This window comes from Alligator mississippiensis, chromosome 1 (assembly GCF_030867095.1).
Source record: "Alligator mississippiensis isolate rAllMis1 chromosome 1, rAllMis1, whole genome shotgun sequence".
Classification (NCBI taxonomy): Eukaryota; Metazoa; Chordata; order Crocodylia; family Alligatoridae; genus Alligator; species Alligator mississippiensis.
Window position 1 is genome coordinate 248,133,608 of NC_081824.1, and position 22,107 is coordinate 248,155,714.

At 47.2% G+C, this 22,107-nt stretch overlaps 2 protein-coding genes across 7 annotated transcripts in view; one reads left to right on the forward strand and one right to left on the reverse strand.

The window, feature by feature from the left end:
• Nucleotides 1–22,107, forward strand: part of ZDHHC23 (zinc finger DHHC-type palmitoyltransferase 23) — a 47,049-nt gene that overhangs the window by 13,603 nt on the left and 11,339 nt on the right. Inside the window, exons 5-6 of one of the 5 annotated variants that reach the window (XM_019476176.2) lie at nt 9,857–9,892; nt 10,526–11,014. The exons of 3 other annotated variants lie outside the window; for them this stretch is intronic. In XM_019476176.2, the coding sequence (XP_019331721.1) occupies nt 9,857–9,891 (35 nt within the window). In that variant the 3' untranslated portion in view covers nt 9,892; nt 10,526–11,014. Of the gene's footprint in view, nt 1–9,856; nt 9,893–10,525; nt 11,015–22,107 lie in introns of those variants that run through there. One more of the 5 variants, XM_019476175.1, reaches the window with a different exon arrangement.
• The window catches only part of CCDC191 (coiled-coil domain containing 191), a 38,282-nt gene that overhangs the window by 4,768 nt on the left and 11,407 nt on the right, over nt 1–22,107 (reverse strand). The window contains exons 8-17 of one of the 2 annotated variants that reach the window (XM_059720469.1): nt 19,179–19,369; nt 17,406–17,655; nt 15,405–15,868; nt 14,730–14,827; nt 11,749–11,831; nt 9,680–9,781; nt 8,307–8,450; nt 4,063–4,215; nt 3,512–3,666; nt 1,542–1,614 (exon numbers count right to left, since the gene is read on the reverse strand). In XM_059720469.1, coding sequence (XP_059576452.1) covers nt 1,542–1,614; nt 3,512–3,666; nt 4,063–4,215; nt 8,307–8,450; nt 9,680–9,781; nt 11,749–11,831; nt 14,730–14,827; nt 15,405–15,868; nt 17,406–17,655; nt 19,179–19,369 — 1,713 coding nt within the window. The remainder of the gene's footprint in view (nt 1–1,541; nt 1,615–3,511; nt 3,667–4,062; nt 4,216–8,306; nt 8,451–9,679; nt 9,782–11,748; nt 11,832–14,729; nt 14,828–15,404; nt 15,869–17,405; nt 17,656–19,178; nt 19,370–22,107) is intronic. The other variant, XM_014603959.3, reaches the window with a different exon arrangement.

A 22,107-nucleotide genomic window follows, 5' to 3' on the forward strand; every position in this document is an offset into this window, starting at 1 on the left:
TAACTTTCCCCTGAAATAATCAGGATAAATCTTTACTACTATAAGTAACACCACTTTGGATGCTGTCAGTCCACATCCATCCTGGAGTAGCTCTTTGCTACAGGTAACCAAGCTGTTAGCTCATCTGCCCCCGACTGGCAAAGCACAATAACAGCCACCTATTGTGTGCATTACCCTGGGATCTATGCACATCTGTCTGTTCCTAATCCAAGTGTAATTCAGATGTGTATATAAAAACAATTGAACCTATAAAGAGATATGTGTTAGTCTCTCATGGCTGTTGACATTTTGTTACAGCCAGTAAAGCAAACAGCTCAGGGAACAGACAAACTAAGCTGTGTCTATTCAGCTTTATCATTAACAAAGTCATTATTTCAGATTCCTTTGCAGAATCATGTACTGGCAGAATCGAGTAAGAGCAGAAAAGGCAGAGAGAATCAGCTGGATTCTCAGATTGCAAGTAGAGGTTACAGCTAAGCCCGTTTGCATTTGTAAACTGGGCCTATTTCAGCCTAGAACGTTGCTGAGGAAGACCAGTGCTGGAGATCACGTAATATTATTCCTTGACACATTCTAATGCTGCTTTAAAGATTCTCTAAAATAGCTTTTTAACAGAAGCCATGCAGCCAAATCTATCAGTGGGCTTTAAAAGGTTTAACCATTTACTTCCTGCTGCCTTTTCCAGCAAATTCAGAACTGCTGGAAAGGGCAGGGGCCACTCCCTCCACTCATCTGCAGGTGAAGCCTCACCTGAGGCAATCATTGCTACTGGCAATTCCAGGCAAGTCATAAGTAGGGCCCTGAGAAAATTGTGGATTTCTCATAGAAAATTCATGGCACGTGCATGGCTAAAGTATAGTTTTTTTTTATGGAATAATCACGAAACTACACTGATCTTGGCAAATGGGTCCCGGTAGTTCCGTGAATGTTCTGTGAAAAAAGATACTTTAGCCATGCATGTGCGGCAGGCATGCACACCATAGGCAGCAGAAGGTCAGGGCTAACAGGGCTTAGCTTCCCCCAAATGCAGGGCAGTGGTGGCAGTGCAGAGGGCCACAGGGCAACCCGGGGGCATGGGTTCTGGGTAGCTGCAGCAGTGGGGGTGGGGTGTGCACAGACATGGACCTGGGATCACAGCCCAGCAGTGTGCGGAGCAGCACCCACCACAGCAGGCAAGTCTGTGAAGGGGAAGGGGTGTGATGGGGGGGCAGATTAAGGGCCCCACTGAGGGAGAGTGTGGGGCAGGGGTGAATGAGGCCCTGGGTGGGTTGTGGGAAGGTTGGAGCCTGGGCAGCTTGTCTGGGGTGGGGGAGAGGCTCCCACCACTGCGCATGCCCTAGAGTAGGCACTGGGGGCACGTACCCACAGGGTTTGTGTGTGAGGTGAGGATGGGCTGCTGCTGTGAGCTGGGCTCTGCGCCCTGCTGCCATTGCCTCGGAAGCTTTACGAGCACTCATGGTGCTCTGGCGAGGTGCCAGAGGACTGGAAGAGGGCCAGTGTGGTCCCCATTTTCAAGAAAGGGAGGACCTAGTTAGTCTTACCTCAGTCTGGGAGAAGCTCTTCAAGAAAATTATCCAGGAGCACATCTGCAAGGGACCAGCAGGGGAGTGTATGCTAGGGGCAACCAACATGGGTTCATCAGAGGCAGGTCCTCTCAGACCAACCTGGTGGCCTTCTATGATCAGGTCACAAAATCCTGGGATGCAGGTGTCACGGTGGACATAGTCTTTCGGGACTTTAGAAAAGCCTTCAACACTGTCTCTCACCCCATTCCCATTAAAAAATTAAGCGACTCTGGTGTCGAGCCCTAAACAGTCAGATGGGTTGCCAACTGGCTGGAGGGCTGTACCGAGAGACTGGTGGTAGATGGGTCTTGTTCAACCTGCAGAGAAGTGGGCAGTGGGGTTCCACAGGGCTTGGTCCTCAGGCCTGCACTGTTCAACATCTTCATCAGCTTCTTGGATGAGGGGGTGAATAGCACCTTGTTCAAATTTGCAGATGACACTAAGATGTGGGGGGAGGTGGGCATGCTAGAGGGGAGGGACAAGCTACAATCAGTTCTGGACAGGTTACAGAGGTGGGTGGATGAGAACAGGATAGGTTTCAACACTGACAAGTGCAAGGTGCAGCACCTGGGGAGGAAGAACAAGCAGCATACCTACAGGCTGGGGAACTCCCCTCTCATGAGCACAGAGGCAGAAAAGGATCTTGGAGTCATTATTTATTCAAAGATGAACATGGACTGCCAATGTGGGGATGCGGTCAGAAAGGCTAACCGCACCTTGTCATGCATCCATAGATGTATCATGAGTAGGTCCAAGGAGGTGATCCTCCCCCTCTGTGCAACATTGGTCAGGCCCCAGTTGGAGTACTGCGTCCTGTTCTAGGCGCTGCACTTCAGGAGGGATGTGGACAACATCTAGTGGGTCCAGAAGAGGGCCACCCGCATGATCAGGGGGCAGCAGGGCAGGTCCTATGAGGATAGGCTATGGGATCTGAACCTGTTCAGCCTCCACAAGAGAAGGCTGAGAGGGGATCTGGTGGCCATCTATAAACTGGCCAAGGGAGACCAGCAGGCAATGGGAGAGTCCCTGTTCCCCTGAGCACTACTGGGAGTAACAAGGAATAACTGCCATAAGCTGACAGAGAGCAGATTCAGGCTGGATATCAGGAGGTGCTACTTCACAGTCAGGGCAGCTAGGATCTGGAACCAACTTCCAAGGGAAGTGGTCCTCACTCCTACCCTGGGGGTCTTTAAGAGGAGGCTAGATAGACACCTTGCTGGGGTCATCTGACCCCAGTACTCTTTTCTGCCTGTGGCAGGGGGTTGGACATGATGATCTGCTCAGGTCCCTTCCAACCCTACTAACTATGAAACTATAAGCCATGTGCGACAACATGTGTCTGCCGCTGCTGTGCCTCTCCTGGGGTGCATGCAGCAGCAGGACGCCCCATGCCCCTGGATGAGCTGCCCAGGCTCCAACCATCCCATGACACACCCAGGGCCCCACTCCCTCACTGTGGGGGCCTCAATCTGCCTCCCCCCCCCCCCCCCCCCCCCCCCCCTGCTCCCTATACAGTCACCTTCATTTGGCTGCCTGGCTGTCCTGGCTGCACCCCCAGCAGCTGTCTGCAGGCTGCAAAAGCACAGGTTTCCCCTTGCAGGCTGGAATGCTGCTAGCCTGCAAAGGGAAACCTGCGCTTTTGCATGTTTTTCTGGCACAGGCTCGCAACCCTTAGAAGTCATGGTGTGGGGCTAATTTTACAGTATCTGCACAGTCCATGAAATCTTGATTTTCCACACCCCCCCCCGGGCCCTATTCATGAGAGCAGAATATCAGAAGCAAAACAGCAAGCCTTTCTCATGTTACTGAGGGCAAAGTACTTGTCTCAGGACAACAAGATGAATATCACAACTAAAATAAGACTTGAAAAGCCCAGACACTCAAAAATGCCTACAAGGTGTATTAAACCCAAGTGAAACAATCTCTCAAGAAGGAAACCCGTTTACCTGTTGTTGTGCTCAGCTGCAATCTTCTGCTTTTCCCAGAATGCAGTCTTTTCCTCATTGACCAGATCAAACCAGGCCCAGAAGAACAACTTCTTCAAGGAGGCTGCATGAAACTTGCTTGCTTTCTCCTCCAGAGTAGAGAGGGAATCCTTGTACTGGGGAATGGATGCAGAAAAATGGGTGAGAATGTTCTCCTGAGCCCACGATTGAGAAGAAAAGGGAGGGAAGGGCTAGGATCAAGTGGGACAGACAGCAAAGAGAATGCAGAGATTGAAGGAGTGAGGAAAGGAGCATTAGGAAGGATAGTGATGAGTGGGGAAAAGGGCTGGCAAGTGAAGCCAGAAGTGTTGGGAAGCTGAGTAAGTGGATGAACAGGGGAGTGGTGGGGCTGAAAGGGAGGTCAATAAGGCTGCAGACAGACTTCATGTCCATGTGAGGAAGAGTTTACCTGGAGCCTGCAGGTGCTTATGGTCAACCTTGCAGCTGGGCTCTGGAATGCAAGAGCAGGTGCTTAAACTAATAACATCCCCAGCTTTTTGGCCTGAACTTACCTTTAACCAGCTCCTGAAGCCCCTTCTGAGTAGCATGCAGGAACAGAACTCCTCAGCTCGAGCCATCTTCCCAGCAAGGATCTCCTGTGTGTGTTGGAGCCAGGCAAGCAGGCATTTCCTTTGGAGCCCCAAGCAGTGGTGCCTTTGTGCCACCTGGGCAGAGTGAGAAGAATGGCCTGTTATCCAAAAAAACATGTCCTGGGGCTGCAGCTCTGGAACCTCTTCCATAAAACTACCCTGGCTTGAATGTAAAGATCCCAGCGGGGCCCAGCTTATGTGTGGTTTTACCTAAACTGGAAAGCTTCTTATATGTTCTGAAGCATCTCTCTCCCCATTATAGCTCAGACAAAGCCCTGTCATTAACAATGACCATTTCTGGGCATGATCTCTGAGACAGAAAGGTGAGCAGCTTCCTGTGAGGAAGCAGGCTACAAGCAAAGTCTATTAGACTAAAGAATAGCACCATGAGGAAATAAGCCTATCACTGAAGATGTTAAAACTAAATTAGACAGGATGCTAGTGAGCATATCGAAGGGAGTTGTCTGTTACCATGTGCAAGGACTGATGGGCTGGAGTTTTGTGGGGTAGGGTTAGGGGTAGTAAGTAACGGTTGAGCTCTAAAAGTGTCACTCAGGTCTTGGACCATGTCTGGGGAATAGGTCTGCTCCAGTTCTGAAAGGCCATGTAACCTAGGCCACAACTCTAGCAGGAAAGAAAGTCAGTCCTGCTAGGAGAGCCTGGTTTGGTCACACAGCTGCTCCAACCCTGAAAAACTCTGTATCCTCAAAGCTCATCCTGGCAACAGCTTGCTCTAACTCAGTCTTATTTTACCTGGGAGCGATACTGTAATGAAGTTGCTGTGGGATTCTTTATAAGGAAAATACCTCAGCTACTGTGGGACCTAACGTTCCAGAAAGTTGAATTTTTTTCTTGTATTTTTAATGTTCCTTTTTATCTGCTTCTTTCCTCTTCGGTCTCTTAACAGTCCACAGCGTGGACATATCAAACTGCTGTTTGACAATGTATGCTAGGGTACCAGCTTTCCCTGCCAAGGGAATGGACTGGAGCTGGGACCGTATCAATCTGTTGCACCACTGGCTTCTATGATGCTGGTCACCAAGATGGATTTACAGAGCAGGTGCTTGTCACTCCCTCTCCCTCCTCACCAGATGCTCACATGTGCAGCCAAATTCAGCCCTGCTGTAAGTTGGTGCAACTTGATGAATTTAAACAGAAGCTGTCTGCTTCCAGCAGAAATTAATCTGGCCAGTGTCCTTCATGATACACTCGAGCTTTCCCATGCCATGAAGCACTTCACGGTATGCCATGGCTTCGCATACCACCATTCAGACACTGGTTTCTTAGTGAAGTGTGTGTGGAGGACTTGGAAGCTGCTTCCTACTGTTCTCTGGAATTCTCCCTGCCTGCCTACAGGAGTGGAGGGATGATTGTATTTGAACAGGCCAATAGTCTGTCTGGCCCAGTCCAGATTCTGATGTTTTAGAGAAGAGTAGAAGTCCCATAACACAGAGTTTCTCAACCTGTGGGTCATGACCTGAAAGTGGATCACAAGAATATATAAAAGGGTCACGAGCAAACTTTCAAAATGTATTATATTTTGCATATATTTTGAAATGCATGCTTGTGCTTCACCATATGATAATGCTGGCATACTAATAAACAGGGATCCAGGTTTTCCGTTTGCCATGGAAAAATGTGGATTTTCTCCTTTAAAGGAGAAAAACATTGAAAACTGGGTTTCCCCTTGCAGGCTGGCCAAATTCCAGCCTGCAAGGGACTGCTTAGGGCTGGGAGGAGGGCAGTCAGGCAGGGGGAGCCATGTGCATGTGCACACATACATGTGGCAGCCAGGCAGCATGGGGAGCAGTTCCCATAGCTCTCCACAGGTAAGTCTATGGGGTGTAGGGGTGGGGGGACACCGATGACGCACTGAAGGGACTGGGGGTGTGGGGGCACAGGCAATGCATCAGGAGAGTATGGGGGGCATGTTCCCTCCTCCCCCCTAGTGTGTGTGCCCACAGCAGAAGCAGGGCTGCAGCCTGGCCAGACCGATATAGCCAGGAGGCGCTTCCACAGCCCAGTGGGTTGGACCTGGCATGGGAGGATGGAGCAGGGCAGTGAGACTCATTGCTACTGCTGCTACCGGGACTCCTGCACCAGCTATGCTGCCAGCAGCACAAGGAGTAATGGACTGGGCAGGGGGAGGGGGGCATGCTGCCCTTGCCGCCTCCTGCTACCATCTGCTCAAGTGCTGGGCCTCAGCTGTACCGTGCCATCATGCCCTGGCCGCTGCTGCGACCACCACTGCTCTCCTTAGGCCATCTGGCTGCCAGACACCCCATCTCCCCTCTGGGGTAGAGCTCCACCCTGAAGAAACTGGTGGTGGCAGCAGCCAAGCGATGGCAGCAGGGTAGAGCTGTGGCTCAGTGCACAAGCACCTGGTGGCAGAAGGAGGTGACGGCAGAGTGCCCCCCACCCACTATCCATTACTCCTTGTGCTGCTGGTGCAGGGGTCCCAGCAACAGCAGCAACAAGTCTCGCTGTCCTGCTCTGCCTTCCCGTGCTGGGTCCCGCCCACTGGACCGTGGGTGGCTCCTGCCTGTGCTGGTCTGGCCAGGCTACAGCCCTGTGCCTGCTGTGGGCACACATGGGGCAGGGGGAGGGGCATTACCCCCCACCCCTGTCCCACACTCCCCCTGCCTCATACACTGTGGGGCTGTTCTCTATTTAAACTACTTACTGGGTTGGAATTGGCCATCAATGGTTACAAATGGGCCCTGGTACAAAAAAAGGTTGAGTACCACTGCCATAACACACCAGACCCAATCATACTAGACCTGCATCAGCCTGACAATGTCTTCTTGCACAAGTGGCTGACTTGCTTTGCCCTAAGTTTTAAGGACTGGCATGTTTATGGTGGTATAATTGTAGAGGTTCTCCTGCCACATACATTACGCCAGACTGATTATTTAGTATAAGCTTGACCTCTGATCATATGGCAGTGAGTCCCGGGGCAGCAGAACAACCCAAAATGACTTCTTTTTATCAGTTTTTAAATGAGCTGTTTTGGGTTGTGGACAGACAGTTTTCAACTGCTTTGAAAGCAGGGAGGGACTTGCCCCTTGGGAGCAGGCATCAGTGGCTAGGATGCAACTATAATGTCTGTTCCTAAAGCCATGTATGTGAGCTAAACAACTATAGCTTTAACACTGAATGAAACAGGGTTAAAATTACAATGGCTTTGCACTTATGTAGGAGCACGCAGATTGAACAGTTAGAACAGCTTATAGCAGTATCATTCCATACTCATGAAACCCTTATGTCTGTATATACTCCTTCTTTCATGGTCTGCTTGTAAGTGGGGAAACCCTTTGTTATGTCTACACTTCATTATCTCTCTCACCTCTGCCATGTTTCCTCTTGCTCTTCCTTTCAAATTAAATAAGTGGAAGTCAAATTTTCAAAAGGACTGCATGTCATTGATTTTCAAGAAGACTTACAGGGCTAGAATATTTATGATGTTTGTGAAATTGGACTTAGACTCTTGAGTAACCTAGGCACCTCTGAAAGTTCACTGTCCCCTACCCCCCATAGCCTCTCTCACACCCACATGCTTCTTATCTCTCTTTCTCTCTGCCCTTTCTTTGACTGACTGTGCCTTGCTTTATCAGAAGAAGGTGGCTAAATTGGAAAGCCATATTCAGAGATCCAAAAAAATCAAAGTCAAAGGCTGGCCCAAGCCTAACAGCCCACTGAACTAGCAGAGTTAGGGCACACCAGTTTCTATATCCAACAGCACCAGAGGAATGATAGGGTTAGCAATGCATCCAGCTGTCTTGGATTCATCAGCCCCGCAATGATCAAGCACCTACTTAGAGCTAGGTTGATTAAGGGGGCAGATTTCAACACAAGTCCAGGATACAGCTTCAAGCTCACCCCTCTAGAGCTCTAGCAGGATGCACCACCCACCCTGCTACTCTGCCATGCTAGTCAAAGATATCACAGGTAAAACCTGGTGCTGCTTGACTGTACCATCAGAAATGCACTCTAAGGGGTGAGAAGGCAGGATGAAGCTCCTGCATGGGGATGGATATAAAGCAGATTTTCTCCTGGCTTTGCAGCCCATTACTTTTTCCCCATCCCTACTAGGCTGCTGCTTCCTTCCCTTCTCTTCCCAACTCAAGAGCCTGGTTCCTCTACTTTGTTCCCAGTTGGCACTTTACCACTATGTTTTCCTGGGCTTGTTTTCTCAGCCTCTTCCAGGGATCTAATCCCAGCTTTCTCAGCAGGACCTTCTCATAATGTGTTCTGGCTTGTGTATGAAGCTGCTGCTCTCTCTCCAGCCTTCTCTGCTTCTCCAGTTCTTTCTGCAATTCAAAGAGCTGAGGTTTAACTCATCCTGGTAACCTGCATAACCACAGTCTGTATATGGGGAGCCTAAGCCGGCAGGAAATGGGACTCTGTGGCTCATTTTGGTAGTAGCATGAGAGTGATCAAATAGCTCTGCAAACACACACATCAGCTGCTTCTGAAATGAGTCAGCCAGCCAGGGCCATGTGTTACAAAGGCATCAAGCTCTCTTCCTCAAATCATTGGGAAGGATGGTCATGTCTACAGCGAGAGTCACTCCAAATATTTAGGTCAAAGGAACAGAGAACCCAGGGCATGGGCTGTGGACCCTGGTCCCCTGGTTGCTGCTGCTGTAGAATCACTTGTTTGTTCAGGTGCTACCAGGGCTCCCATCATCATGACAGACTGCCCATGGCACACAAGCTTACTACAACTTGCTCATATAATAAGACCCTATTTCTGTTGCTTGTATGGACACTGCATCTCTACTTGCATGTGTCTGTAAGCTGGTACAGAATTCTGCATCAGCTAAGTGCAATGGATCAACAGTGAACCTTTATGATGAAAGTTCCTCAGCCTGAACATTGGTTCTGAAATCTAAGCTTAGCTGCTTGGGGGGATGGTAGACAATCTGTAAATGTACAGTGGTCTGATATACAGGAAGAGAAACCAGCATGCCTCATTTTTGCTCTAGGTAGAACAGTGCATCTAGGTCAGATTCCTTTGAGATTTAAAGCATTGTGTTATTTGGGTTTTTGGCACAGCTCATTTCCTCGGCAATAACCTTGAGGTGGCAGCACCTGGGCATAGCAGAGGAGGTGCTCCCATTCACTGAAAACTTTCTAGGGCTTATTTAGCTTGGTCTTCACATTTAGGAGTGATACAGCTGTGTGAGAGTTGGGGACATGAGCAGAAGAAAACAACCCAAGTGAGATGGAGTTACCGTGCAGCCCACCACAATGCAAGCTTCCCCCACACAACCTGGTTTACTGGTGTACCTCACTGGAGAGAACACCTGGGGACAAGAAAAGGGCCCTCTATGACCCATTCAATCCTTGGTACCTCTACCGAGACTGCCAGGAACAAGCTGACAACTGTAACACCTGGCTTTGTTCTGCAAACACCAGTCTCTCCACTAAGATCTTCAACCCATTTCAATCGGGCCCCTGAACAGCCATGAAAGAGTTACAGTACTTGCTCTCTAGTGTTTTGACTATGGGCCAAATGCATGCCATGTTCTGTTCACCAGTTTCTGCTGTCTCTTCTCTTCTCGCCTTTTCTCCAACTGGGCCTCTTTTTCTGCAGCCTCCTTTCTCTGACGTTCTTCTTCTTCAGCCTTCAGTTGGGCCTTAAAAATAAGGAAGTGGGTAGGTTTGAACTGGAGTTGCCATATTTGATTTTTTTTTATTATTTTTTTTTTTAGAGGGAGGTGGTACTTTCAGACTACAAGTCTACTAAGGTAAGCACCTTGTCTCTAATAGGGACCAGTAACGAACTTCAGAGGAAGGCAAAAAAACCCTCCGAATGCACCTGGCCTTTTGCGCAGTGATCTATAACAAGGTAGGGAAGGACACAGCATCAAACACCCTGGAGTAGAATATGTGACTACACGTCTCTAGGACTGGTTAACTTTACATGTTAGTGATAGTTACTCAGCTCCAGCCTCCCACCCAGCAATGAATTCCACAGGCCTTTTCTGCAACCTGTGAAGTTCCACTTTTACTCCCACGCAGAAAGCTACCAAAGTTATGGTCTCTTAACTGTCTTTTCTCCAGTGCACCACAATCACTAAATCAAAGATGTTTAACTGAGGCAGCATTCATGAGGTGCCCTTCATAATACTGCTTATTCCTACCGAGAATCTCTTCTGTCTGTATCATGAATTGCTTTCAGTTCAACAACAGTGTTGCCTTTGGTGCACACATCAAATAGGTGAAAACCACACTACAACTCCCATATCTACCACTGCACTGCCTATTCCCTTTAAGCATGTTAACTGTAGATTGGCAAACTGATCTTGGTCCTTGCCCACCTCCAAGTTAAAGCCACTTCTAAGGGTTGGGTTATCTTCCTGCATCTCTCTCTCTCTTAGAAGGTACAAAACACCTCAGTTGCTGGTGGATCCTTATTTTGGGTGTCCTGATGCTTGTGCAACTAATGTCACCACTTTCGGAAGGTCACGCTGTTGAAGGAAAAATTCAAGCATACTTCACAACCAAAGAAAAGCCCCTGGGACAGAAAAACTGACATGGCCTCCTATTGCACCTGACTCGGATCCTTGGATGTTCCCCTCCTTGGAGGTAGCAGGGCCAAGGATTTCAAACAGATTACCTGCTTTCATGGTTTTCAGCACTTATTTCCCTTACAATATGGTATTTCACAACTCAAAAAGTCCCTTCCCACTCCAACATTGCTGTAATTTGTTCAAAACTGATACCTTGTGTGTCTCTTAGATCTAAGATGCATAGGGTAGAGTGGGGCTGACCTTATTAATTGCAAACACCCACAGAGTGTTGCTAAATCATCTTTTCACTTTGGCAGAGGTTTAACTATAAATAAAAAGGTAGGGTTTGCTGTGCTGGATCAGATCAAAAGTCAATTCAATGCTGCGTTCCCCTGATGCTACAAAGGAAGGTATGAATGTGTACAATGCATGTGGCCAGCTGTGCAATGCAGCATTTAAGTGGGTAGAGGAGAGAGAGAATTCCTGCTTAACACCTGTTTATGGCACCAATACCCAGAAACCTAATGACACTGTAGGGGAGATGAATAGAAAGAGGAAGAGATTACACCATCCTGGATAAGTGCAGATCTTTATTAACTTCCCCAGAACCATTATACTATTTCTTAGGTGGGTTGAAAATGAAATAAATCCACCCTTGGACTGTGGAAGGCAGAGACTAGTGTTTCCCTTCGCTCAACCATGATCCCCTGAAAACCATTCAGCAATGGCACTGATGGGCTCTGAAGAGATCCCATGCAAACCTCCTTGGATGAAGGTATAGTGACACAACATGGGGCTTTAAGTAGAGGTAGAAATTGGGAAAGAATGGGTTTCCAGTGCTACAGAAGGGAGAACACCAACTCAACAGGTTGCATTTGTGTATGTCCTGTTGTAGTCTAGCAGGGTTAGAGACATGAGGGAATGCTCCTGCAGAAACTTTTTCGGGGGTTCTTAGCGCACATAGCAGCCACTGACCATTTCATGGTGAAAGCCCTTCAAGTTCAAGTTTGCAATTTGGATGAAGGGCCTTTTCCAGCCCTTGATTATAAGAGGCTTTCTTTCACAGTAGCTCTCGGCTCTGCTTTACTTACCAGTTTTTCCTCCTCTCGTTTTCTCTTTGCCTCTTCCAGTTTCCTCCTCCATTCAGCTCGCTGAATTGCTCTCTCTTCCATGGCTAGACAGTAAGGAACAATGGTACGTAGAGTAAATAAACATCAGGGCAGAAGTTTGGGCCAAAATGAAAATGGAGCTCCTGTCTCACACCTCCCACTTGTGCCTGGCCTGGCAGTGTTGGTGGTGGTCAGGCCCCACCAACTTTTTAGTGGACGAGGAATGCTCAGTCCTTTGTGGGAAGAGTTGGGGTGCCTCACTCTGATTAAAACTGACCCTCACTCACAGCAACAGTGGTAGGCTGTGGACGGAATCATTGCTACCACAGCTGGCTTTTAAGGGGAGGAGGTAAATGCAGACAATCCCTGCTCCTTTCTTTCTCCTATCCCCCTGAGACGCACAAGAGCCTTAGGAAAAAGACATATGGGGCCAGGATATGATAAAGATCTGGAGCAGAAAATATAAGATTGGAGGTTCTATATTAGCAATAAAGACAGTTCTGCCAGCAGCATCTCTGGGAATGGCTACTTCAGGAGCAGCCTGGAATTCCCACTGATTTCCCTTGAGAAGGGAAGCAATGCTTTCGTGCAGCACTTGAGGGAGTCATTCAGTCAGGTCATTCAAATCTTTCCAACATTAAAAACAGTCCAACATATCTGGTCAACAAAAATTATTTGCTTCCAGGGTAATTAATACAAAATAAGCTTTCCAACCCCCAAAATGTCTTTTGTCTTTACAATATTGTTTTTACTAAAAGGCCCATTCATGAGAACAGACTCTTCATACCATGGTCAGATTGGTATGGACTGTGGGGGTTTTTGCCTTCCTCAGTAGCAGGGGACAAGGCCCTCTGCCTGGGATCTCCTGAGCACATATAGAAGGTTGTTAATAGAAGCAGGAGGTTAGATGTTATGGTCCCTCTGTTCTGCCTGCAGCAGGTTAGGGTGTTATGTCTTGTGTTATGTTAGGGCTGATGGTAGTTTCATGAATAGTTTAGATTATAGATCATATAGGATGGTTTGGATAGGGATGATTCTGCCTCAGGCAGGGGGATGGACTAGATGACCTCTAGAGGTCCCCTACAGCTCTGCTTCTCTGTGATTTCTATGTTTTCTATGCAGGAAAAACCATACCTGAATGGTCAGCCAAAATTCAAATCCTGGAAAGCCCTTAGGGGTATTAGCTATATGAGTGAACAACTGCTACTAGATCAGAATTTATTCCATGGCAAAGTATGAGAGCTGGGTTTTGCTCTAAGTCATATAGCAGTAGAGTCAGCAGAAAGCCTGAAAAAGCCAAGAAGACCTCCCAGGAAAGAGCAGTTTGATGCAAGCAGTCATAGCAAAGCTAGAAAGCTCTTCCTCAAGTAGAACGGAGTAGGTTTTAGACATGACTGGTGAAGTCTTTTCTCTATAACAGCATCAAAAAAGTGTCCAGGAATGGAGTGTACATAGATTTTTGTTCCCTTTGTAGCAAATTAAATTATGCACGAAGGTCAGGAAGCACAGAGGGTCAGAATTCCTAGAATTACAGTCTAAGGCTAGACATGGAAGTCTGTATGAGCCCCAGGATCTAAAATATCTTCAAGAGCCAATCCCTCCACCAACAACAGCTGGGGCAGTTCCTCCTTTACCAATATTGGTCAGACTTTGAGAAAGTCAGGAAAGAATTTTCTGCATGACTAATCTGGATGCTGAGGCATGAGGCAGCTGATTTAATACCCACTGCAATGAGGTTTCAAAGAAGCCTTGACAGCTAAGCTGGTGAGAAGGGTAAGAGCCATGATTAGTGGAGTGGAGGTCCAATCCCCAAGTAAACTCAGTGGCTTACTCAAAAGAAAACTTCAGGATGGAGTCATTCCTCTTGATGTATCACAGAGGTAACTTGTTCGCATCTGCCAAGATTGAGATATTACTGCTCTTTAATGCTTCTTTTGTGAGATCAGTTGAAATGAAGTGATCTCAGTGGTCAGCAGAGGGTAAACCCATTAAAAGGATAACACAATGCTGATGACCTCATCCCTTAAGTGAGTTTTGTGAGAACAAGTTCCTGCCCCTTAGTGTTATCACAAGGTAGGGACAGGGTTGATCATAACAGGAAAATAGCAAATTAAATCTTTGCCTCACAGTAAAGAAATTGCCTTCCCAGACAGGGAAAAATGGTGTCAGTGACAGTTTAGCCACTGGTATCTTTGCAGAGAAATCTTCAGGCAGCCTGGAGAGGGGCTCACTGGCCAAGAGCAGCTGAGATTCTCAGCAGAGCAATGTGTGGACTATCACAGCAGATGCCTTGTGGATGTTGAAGATACACTCTGGTGAGAAAAAATAGCAGGCAATGTCCCTTCTCCAAAGCCAAAAAAATCTGGAGATTCCCCAGTCTGTAAAATTATTAGTGCGCCCACATTTAAGGTAACCTTTCAATTGAGCTAAACCTTATGTAAGTTAATACAGAGCAAAAGGCTTCAGAAACAGCCAAAGGAACCTGATGTTGCTACCCTAAATGGAAAAAACCCAGATATGCCCTGGTGTCTGACATGTATATACCATACCAGATTGTCTGTGGGGGGGTGTGATATCAGCTGGGCTGGCAGATGGAAAGGGGGGAGTGGGACTACTTTAATTTGTAGTGAAAGGAATTAAACAGAGAGAGAAAAATATGCCCTCTCTTGAATTTCTACAGTGAAAAATAATCCAGCACTGTCTTTAGGAGCAAAAATTACTGACCCCAAGCCCAGGAGATTGCAATAGCCCATATTCTACAAAGCCCTGACCTGGATATTAAGGGGCCAAGCCAATCTTGCTTAAAACAAACACAAAGTTAGTAGCTTTGATCCTGCTGGGAGAAGTTTTGCTAATTACATAGTGTGGCTTAGCACTATGGAGGAGAGGTGTGGATGGGAAGGAGATGCTGTTTTATGCAACAGGAAAAAGAAAGAGGCAGGGGTAGCCCAGCAGTATGATACCTTTCAGTATGGGATGGGCCAAGACCAGCCGGCTCTGGTTCCTCTTGTTCTGAGCTGCTGCTGGCTTTGGGCTCTCTGGTTCCCAAGGGACAGGTGAACTGTGAAGTGAAAGAGAAAAGATACTAGCGACATTACCTAACATAGCCAAGGGGGTCTTAGGTCTATGGCACAAGGCTACAGTCAGGATTCAGAGTCACTATTCTCAGTCCTGCCAGTCTCCTCATGTGAGTCTTGGTAAGTCCCCCAGCTTCACCCCTCTGTAATACCGGGTTAACGATGTGTTCCCACCTCAGAGAATAAATGTATAGTGGCCGGTCTGGGTTTTGAGATCCTTGGATGGAAGGCATTACAGAAGTATGAAGTACTACACGGCTCTGTACTAAATAAATACATTTTACTCCTGTTAACAACAATGTAGCATCTTCTGTCCTAAACTACCTCACAAGTTTATCACAGAACCAACGCAAGTCAAAGAAGTTGGAGTAGTGTTAAAGGTCTGGTCTAACTAACACCATAGGAAGAATGGCAGCCAATGAGCCATTAACACCACTTCCAAGAATACCGAGGTGTTCCCTGGAGGGCTCCCATGCAAGTGCTGACCAGCTTGTGAGAAGGAAGAATATGCTACAGAGACTCCAGTTCTCTCACAACCATGGCTCATAAAGGCCACTGTACCTTAAAGGTGCCATATTCTTGCAGCTTGATTGCTTCAGCTTTTCCTCCCCTGCTTTTGGGATCAGATTATTGAGTGCCCTGGTGACCGCTGTGGCTTGCTCAGCTTCTTCCTTAGCTCTCCTCAGCCTCTGCTCTTCTTGAAGTTCAAGGATCAGCTCCTGCTGTTCTTGCAGCTGCCTCTTCTGCTCCTCAATCAGCTGCTGCTGAAAGGCACGGCGGTGCTCAAAGCAACCTCTGACAGCAGAGGCCATTTTGTGCCCAGGTGCTGCAGACCACTGGGTAGGAGGGACTGTTTGACTGCTAGGCTCACCCTGGCCTGGCACATCCAGAGCAGTATGCTGAAAGGCGATCGGTCTGGGGTGCTTGAGTTTCTGGCACAAATGAAGATGAAGTGTCTGGCTAGCCTCCCAACAGCAAGGTTCTACACTTGTCACGGGCACCTCTTGAAGTGGTGTTTCAGTCACCTGAAAGGAAGGGCTTTGATACTCATTTGAATCAAGATCTCTGCTCCCCTTACAGAGTAAGGAGTGTCTTTTTAACAAAACAAAACAACAGTGAAGCGAGTCTGAGAAGCAAGATAATCCCACATGTGTACTCTTGACACAGCTGTTAGCTATCATAGAGATGTCCAGAAATACATGCCAGTGAGTCTGCATCATCCGAGGATTTCACGAGGCATAAAGGATCCTAAATCAGCCAGCTCTACCTATATGGTAAGTAAATAACCCCAGGGGGACTGGAAAAGGGCCCTATTGGGCAGGTGGTTCAATCTGGATTCCTGCAGTGAGAGTAGTACTGGGTAACTAAAGTCCAAGGTCATGAACACAATCTCTTTTGGATTCATTCACCTAAGACTAAGATAATAAGAAAAGCAGCTGTAAAAATGTGGCCTACAGGACCAACCTATAAACCTAATTTAGAGAAAATCCTGTTTTAAACAGAGGAAGTCTTAAAGAGCCATTGCTTCAGCTCTACAGAACTGCATTGATAACAAAATAAATAAAGCATCAGAAGACTGGGCCCCAATTCTTTGAAATGTGGTTTTTTTCTGGGAGGTGTCCAACCTACGAAGCACTTAGATCTGCTGTGTAATTCCCAAGCCAAAATCCATCCTCAGATATATCCTTCAAATGGGAGTTTCACTGGTCTATCTGAAGGAAGGAACTGATCTATAGGGGCTGTATAGGTGTAATGGAGGAATTCTCCCTTTCCTTACTACCATGCAACCTCATGTGAGAGGATTTGTCTTCATCTTGCATGTGAGGGTTCACCCTTCAGGAGGATTTTCCTTGTGTGCTGCACCCACGTACCCAGGACTGGAGGGGTTACCTTGTCATTGATGCTCATTGGTCCCTGTCATACAAGAAGCCACTCAGACATTCGAAGGACTCAGAGAAACAGCAATGTGCTCTCTCTTAAGATAGGCTATGACCATCTCTTATTTTGCCCTTGACAACACAGGCTTCATGGAAGCCAAAGTTTGGTCCAAAGTGGGTCTGTGTACATATTATTCCTCATTTGCATCCTGTTAATGCCTACAGGCTCCGCTCAGGATCAGGGCCTTGTTATACTAGAAGACACACACACACACACACACACACACAATACAGATCCTGACCCAGACATGTGCCAGTTGAGTTAGGAACCAACTTATTCTTGTACTTCCTCATGATGTGTATTGCCTCAAAACTTCCTGAGACAAATTCTGCTGTACTCCTTAAAAGTCAATGGGGTAGCATTTGTGTAACTGAAAGCAGATGCTGGCTCCTTTTTTTGTAACGCCATGGTTGTAACTAACGTATTTTTGCTGTTCAGTATATTGAGACATAAAACCTATAACTTCAATTATCCTTTGAAAAGCAAGCCAGATGCTGCAAGTCTCAGTATGGTAGCTAGTACATAGAGAAATTATATTCTTAAAAATAACCTCCACAGCTGTTAGACTCCTCCACCCTTCTAATTTGCCTGTGGGCTTTAGAGGCTGACTATTATGGAATTTACCTTTTTTTGCCTCTTGGGTTGATCTTGGGTCATTTTTCTTGCCCCAGCCCTGCTAACATGGGATGATCCATCTGGGCCTATTTTCCCCAATAATACTGCCTCCAGCAGATGCTCCATCCTCTTCTTGGTCTCCTCTTTTCTCCACTGTAGCTCCCTCTTTTCTGCCTCTGCTCGGCTCCAGCGCTGCCACTCTACAAAGCAGCAATGCAAAACTCGTCTTTGATTATACTCAGAGGCAGACTGTATTTTCCTGGAAAACAGAAGCACTTCCATTAAAATCAGGGAAGGGGTCAATCAGCCAGGTTGGAAAACCTCTCCTGGTTGACCAGAGATTACCAGGGAGGGGAAGCAATACAGAGCATGCCATGGATGGGGTTTCACACTTTCCTTAGTTCTGCTTGACATTACTACATTTGAAAGATTTCTGAGCACTATTTCCTGTTCCCATTAAAGGTGACAGGAGGCTTGTGGCTGACAGAGAAAGTACTCTTTTCTTTAAATACTTTTGTCCCTGCTCGCTGTTTTACAGTCCCACCTTCATCTTTGTGCAATGGGGAAGGAGTTAAGAGGATGCACTCTTGTCATCTCCAGCCCCACCTACAGGTTCACCTACAACAGACTTCTGCTGTCAGTGAGAAATCTAACTAGTGGGCTCCTTCTCAAAACACTGAGCCAAACTAGTCCCTGATGTAACTCCAAGAAATCAGTGGATGGCTGGATTTATCAGAGACAAATTTAGATTGCTGAGACTTGGGGGCCTGGAGGAAGGACTAAGTCAATGAGAGAGGCCCTAGGAAGGACACCTATAGACAGAGGCAAAACAGGGATTTTTGGAGAAAGTCCCTCCTTTGAACCATCCTCATTTCAGTGTGCACGATAGTGTCTCCAACAGGTGGTAACTGATGAGCAGGGATCCTGGTTTTCCGTTTCCCATGGAAAAACAGAGAAAACCACAGATTTCATCTTTTAGCAGAGAAACCCGTGGATTCCCTGCTTTTGCAAACAGCTCTGCAGGCTGGTTGAGCTCCAGCCGGCAAAACCTGTTTGCAAACAGGGCAGGAAACCCACAGCCCAGCCCAGAGGGGAAGGGCAAGGCCTGAGGCTCTCACTCAGCCACAGCTCCACTCAGCTCAGCTCAGCTTCACTTTTCTTCTGGAGCCTGTGAGGTAAGTGGGGCTTGCAGGGGGCTGGGGGCCCCTCTAGCAGGGTTAGGGGGTTGCAGGCCATGGCTGGGGGCACTGGCAGGACTGCGGGGGGAGCCAGAAGCTGGCCCCAGCCCCACCTGAGCGGGCAGAGCAGTGGGGGAGCCGGCTCCATGCTGCTTCTGCTGCAGCTGCCTGCTGTTGGGGGCAGGGAGCTACAGACTTGGGTTCCTAGCCCCATAGCCCTGGCGGCTGGGGGGCAGGGGCTGTCAGTGGGGGAACAAGAGGCACGAGTAGGGCAGAGGGCTGTTTTGGAGGCAGTGAGGGGCACCAGCAGGGCTGGGGGAAGCATTGGAGGTTTGTGAGGAGCACCAGAAGGGCTGGGGCGGGGGGCTGCAGGGGGCTTTCAAATTTTAATAATGGATTTTGGGGGTTTTATCAGCGAATTTGCGATTTTTTTGTCAGAGAAAATCAGGATCCCCGCTGATGAGTAGATTTACTAAGGACAAAGGTTTTCTCATTCTTGTTAATAGACTATCCCATTTTACAAGCTTCCAGTTACCACAAGACTACTTCATGGCTCTTAGCTTCTCTGTGAGAAAGAGGCATTCCAGGGTCCAAGAGTTGCTACCTGTTTTGATCCCTGAGATGAGTCTCCAACTTCCGAGTCTCCTGCTCCAATTTCTGGGCCCAAGTATAGTCTCTCCAGGCTCGTAGGGCCTTCAGCTGGCACTTCCAGTCAGCGAGGGCCCTGGCTTTCCCCATTTTAATCCTGTGCTCCAAAACGAGCTTGAACCATGCAGAGAAATGCTGCTGTAGACACTGCATTGGGAAGGTTAACAAAACCAGTGAGTGAGTATACTTTAGCAAATGAATACTCATTGGCTCAGGCCTTCCTTTGGCCTTTCCCTGCAGGAAATCTTATGTTTTCAAACCTGCAGCAAGTGCCCCTGAGGGTTGAGTAGTGATGTGAAGATAAGTCATGCATCATATACAGCTGTGCTATAGAAAATGACACCATGGGAATCCATGTTTGTTTGTTAGTGGGCATGTCTACACAAGATACTAACTGCAGGGTAGCCTAATAATACTGTGCAGTAGTGCATGACAGCACAAACAGTGCTAATACACTACTGCACAGTATTATTATGCTATTGTGCAGCAGCATCATGAGAGAGCCATTCACAGGAGCTACTGTGCAGTAACTTAGATTATTACACACTTATTCAAGTACTAAATTAAATGTGCAGTAACCACTGCACATTAATGAACGTGTAGATGCACCCAGTGACTCCATAGCAAAATGTGATTAGTTTGCAAATGTGAAGCAGGGGTGCTTAACCTTTCAGCTTCACAGGCCAGATGAGCAACACGGAACCAGTTCATGTGCCAGATCCTTTCTTGAGTCACTGTGTAGGGTTGGTCCCTTTGCCAACCCAATCAGGCCTCACATGCCCAGATCAAGCCCCATGTGCCCTGATTTGGCCCTGTGCCACCCCAGCCCAACATATCCAATCTAGCACACTGGGCCATGCTATCCAGCCTGTTTGGCTTTCCCCGGTCCAGAAATCTGACAGCAGGGGCAGCAACAATTAAGGCTGCCAATGCTCCTCCAACACCAAATTTTCAGAGCCATGAGGAGCCCGGCAGGCCAGATGACATGGCTCTGCAGGCCAGATCTGGTCCATGGGCCAGGGCTAGAGCAGTTCTGGTGTAAAGGAACAAAACAAGTGAGAAATAGAACTCCTAGAAGGAAGGTTGTCTCCAAATTGGCAAAAAAATAAGATGCCAAAGATGTGCTGCTTTTACATGGAATTCAGGCCCACCCCCCCAATTTGTCAACAAGCTGTCAGCTGCTTTTTAAAGACTAGACAAAAATCTATCCACTTCCTGGTGCTAAAATTTATGACGTGACCTACAGTTGCCCTCTTTCCACTAGGAAGTTAAAGCATTTCCCTGTGGTGTAATCAGGCTCGTTGCCTCCGGGAGTGATTTACATTGAACAGAATAGCAATTTGCTATCTAATCTACCCTATAATTCTAGCCCTGTCACTGCAGATGCTGTTCATTTTGATCCTCTAAGCAGGTCAGCTTGGAGGGCTCAGCCGCTTCCCTTTTGGGCATAATGGCCTGTATTAATTGCATTTATCTCAGTCATGGCAATCTCCAAACAGAGAATTAGGAAGAGGGCAAAGTCAATATATTAGTTACTTATTTCTGTTCTAGAAAAGAATCAGTGGTGTTATTGCCTATATCAGCTCTGTTACAGTTCCTGCCCTTGAATATGCCCAGCTTATATCATACAAGCCTTGAATCCTTCTACAGTTTAATTTGGATCGTTAACGTTCCATTTCAGCTTGTGGTGTAGTATTGTTGTGCACTATTAAACAATCTCTTTGCTCTGCTCCTGCAGTGGTGGCATATGAGGTGTACAGCACGTGATCTGCAGGGACAGTTGGTAAAAAAGCTAGGGGGTACTTGTGCACAAATGATTCTACACATACGTAAGATGATTAACAATGACAAATGATCTATTAATTTAAAATGGAGTGCCCTGCCATTTATGACACAGGGCCTCTGTTATAAGCCTACAGCTTACATGGTGAGTGCAATACGAAAGCCATTTAAAATTTTTTTTCAGATACTGAATAAACATTTCCATAGTCTCAATAGTGAAGAGATATTTTCTCTACTGTTCTGTAAACTCTGGTCTTTGACACCGAGGAGAAACAGCAAGGGAAATATAAGGGGAAACATAAAATATCTGTGCCTGGATTAGTATTTTAGCAAGTCACTCTCAGCATAAAACTGTCCTTTTAGTTTAACAACAAGCTGTTTGCCATGACAGATTTAGGCTGTGCTAATCAAATCACATCATCTGAACTATAACTTAGCATTAACAAGCAAGGGGATTGGGTTAAAGGCCATTAAAAAAGACCTTCTACTTCACAGATGTTTGGCACTCTGTTCCTGTAATGTTTGCATTATCTTGAGGGTTGGGAGAATTGCTGCACTGCGTAAGTCCAACAGGAAAAAAGTCTCTCTAGATTTCTAGTATGCACCCTTAAAACCTCAATGCTTGGTGCTACAGGGCATCTGCCATACCACTATCTCCTTGGTAGCTTGACACTTTGGGAGTGGAGAGCTGGGCAGTGATAGGTGAAGATGAGACAGTGTTGTACCTCTGACACACAGCATATACCTCACAGCCCAGAGGCAGTGTGTTGAGATGGCTTAAAGCCACCTCCTCTCCTGAGCTACTCAGAGGGCTGGAGAGACCCCTAGCTTACACTAAATTATGGCAGTCTCTTGAGGCCCTGCTGTAGGAACCAGCAGTGCCTAGAATCACCACATATGGTCTAGTCCCACAAACCTGACAATCTTTCAACCCAAGCCCTGCCCTCAGAACATACCCTTCCCCTTGCAAGAGTCTTTGAAGAGAAGCTTTACAGATGTCTTTCATGGTACTGGTGTGATGGGGCTCCTCCCCCAGGGCAGAACTAAGACTTGAAGGCCCCTTTATGCCACTACAACCCTTTTATTTGGAACAAGGGGCCAGA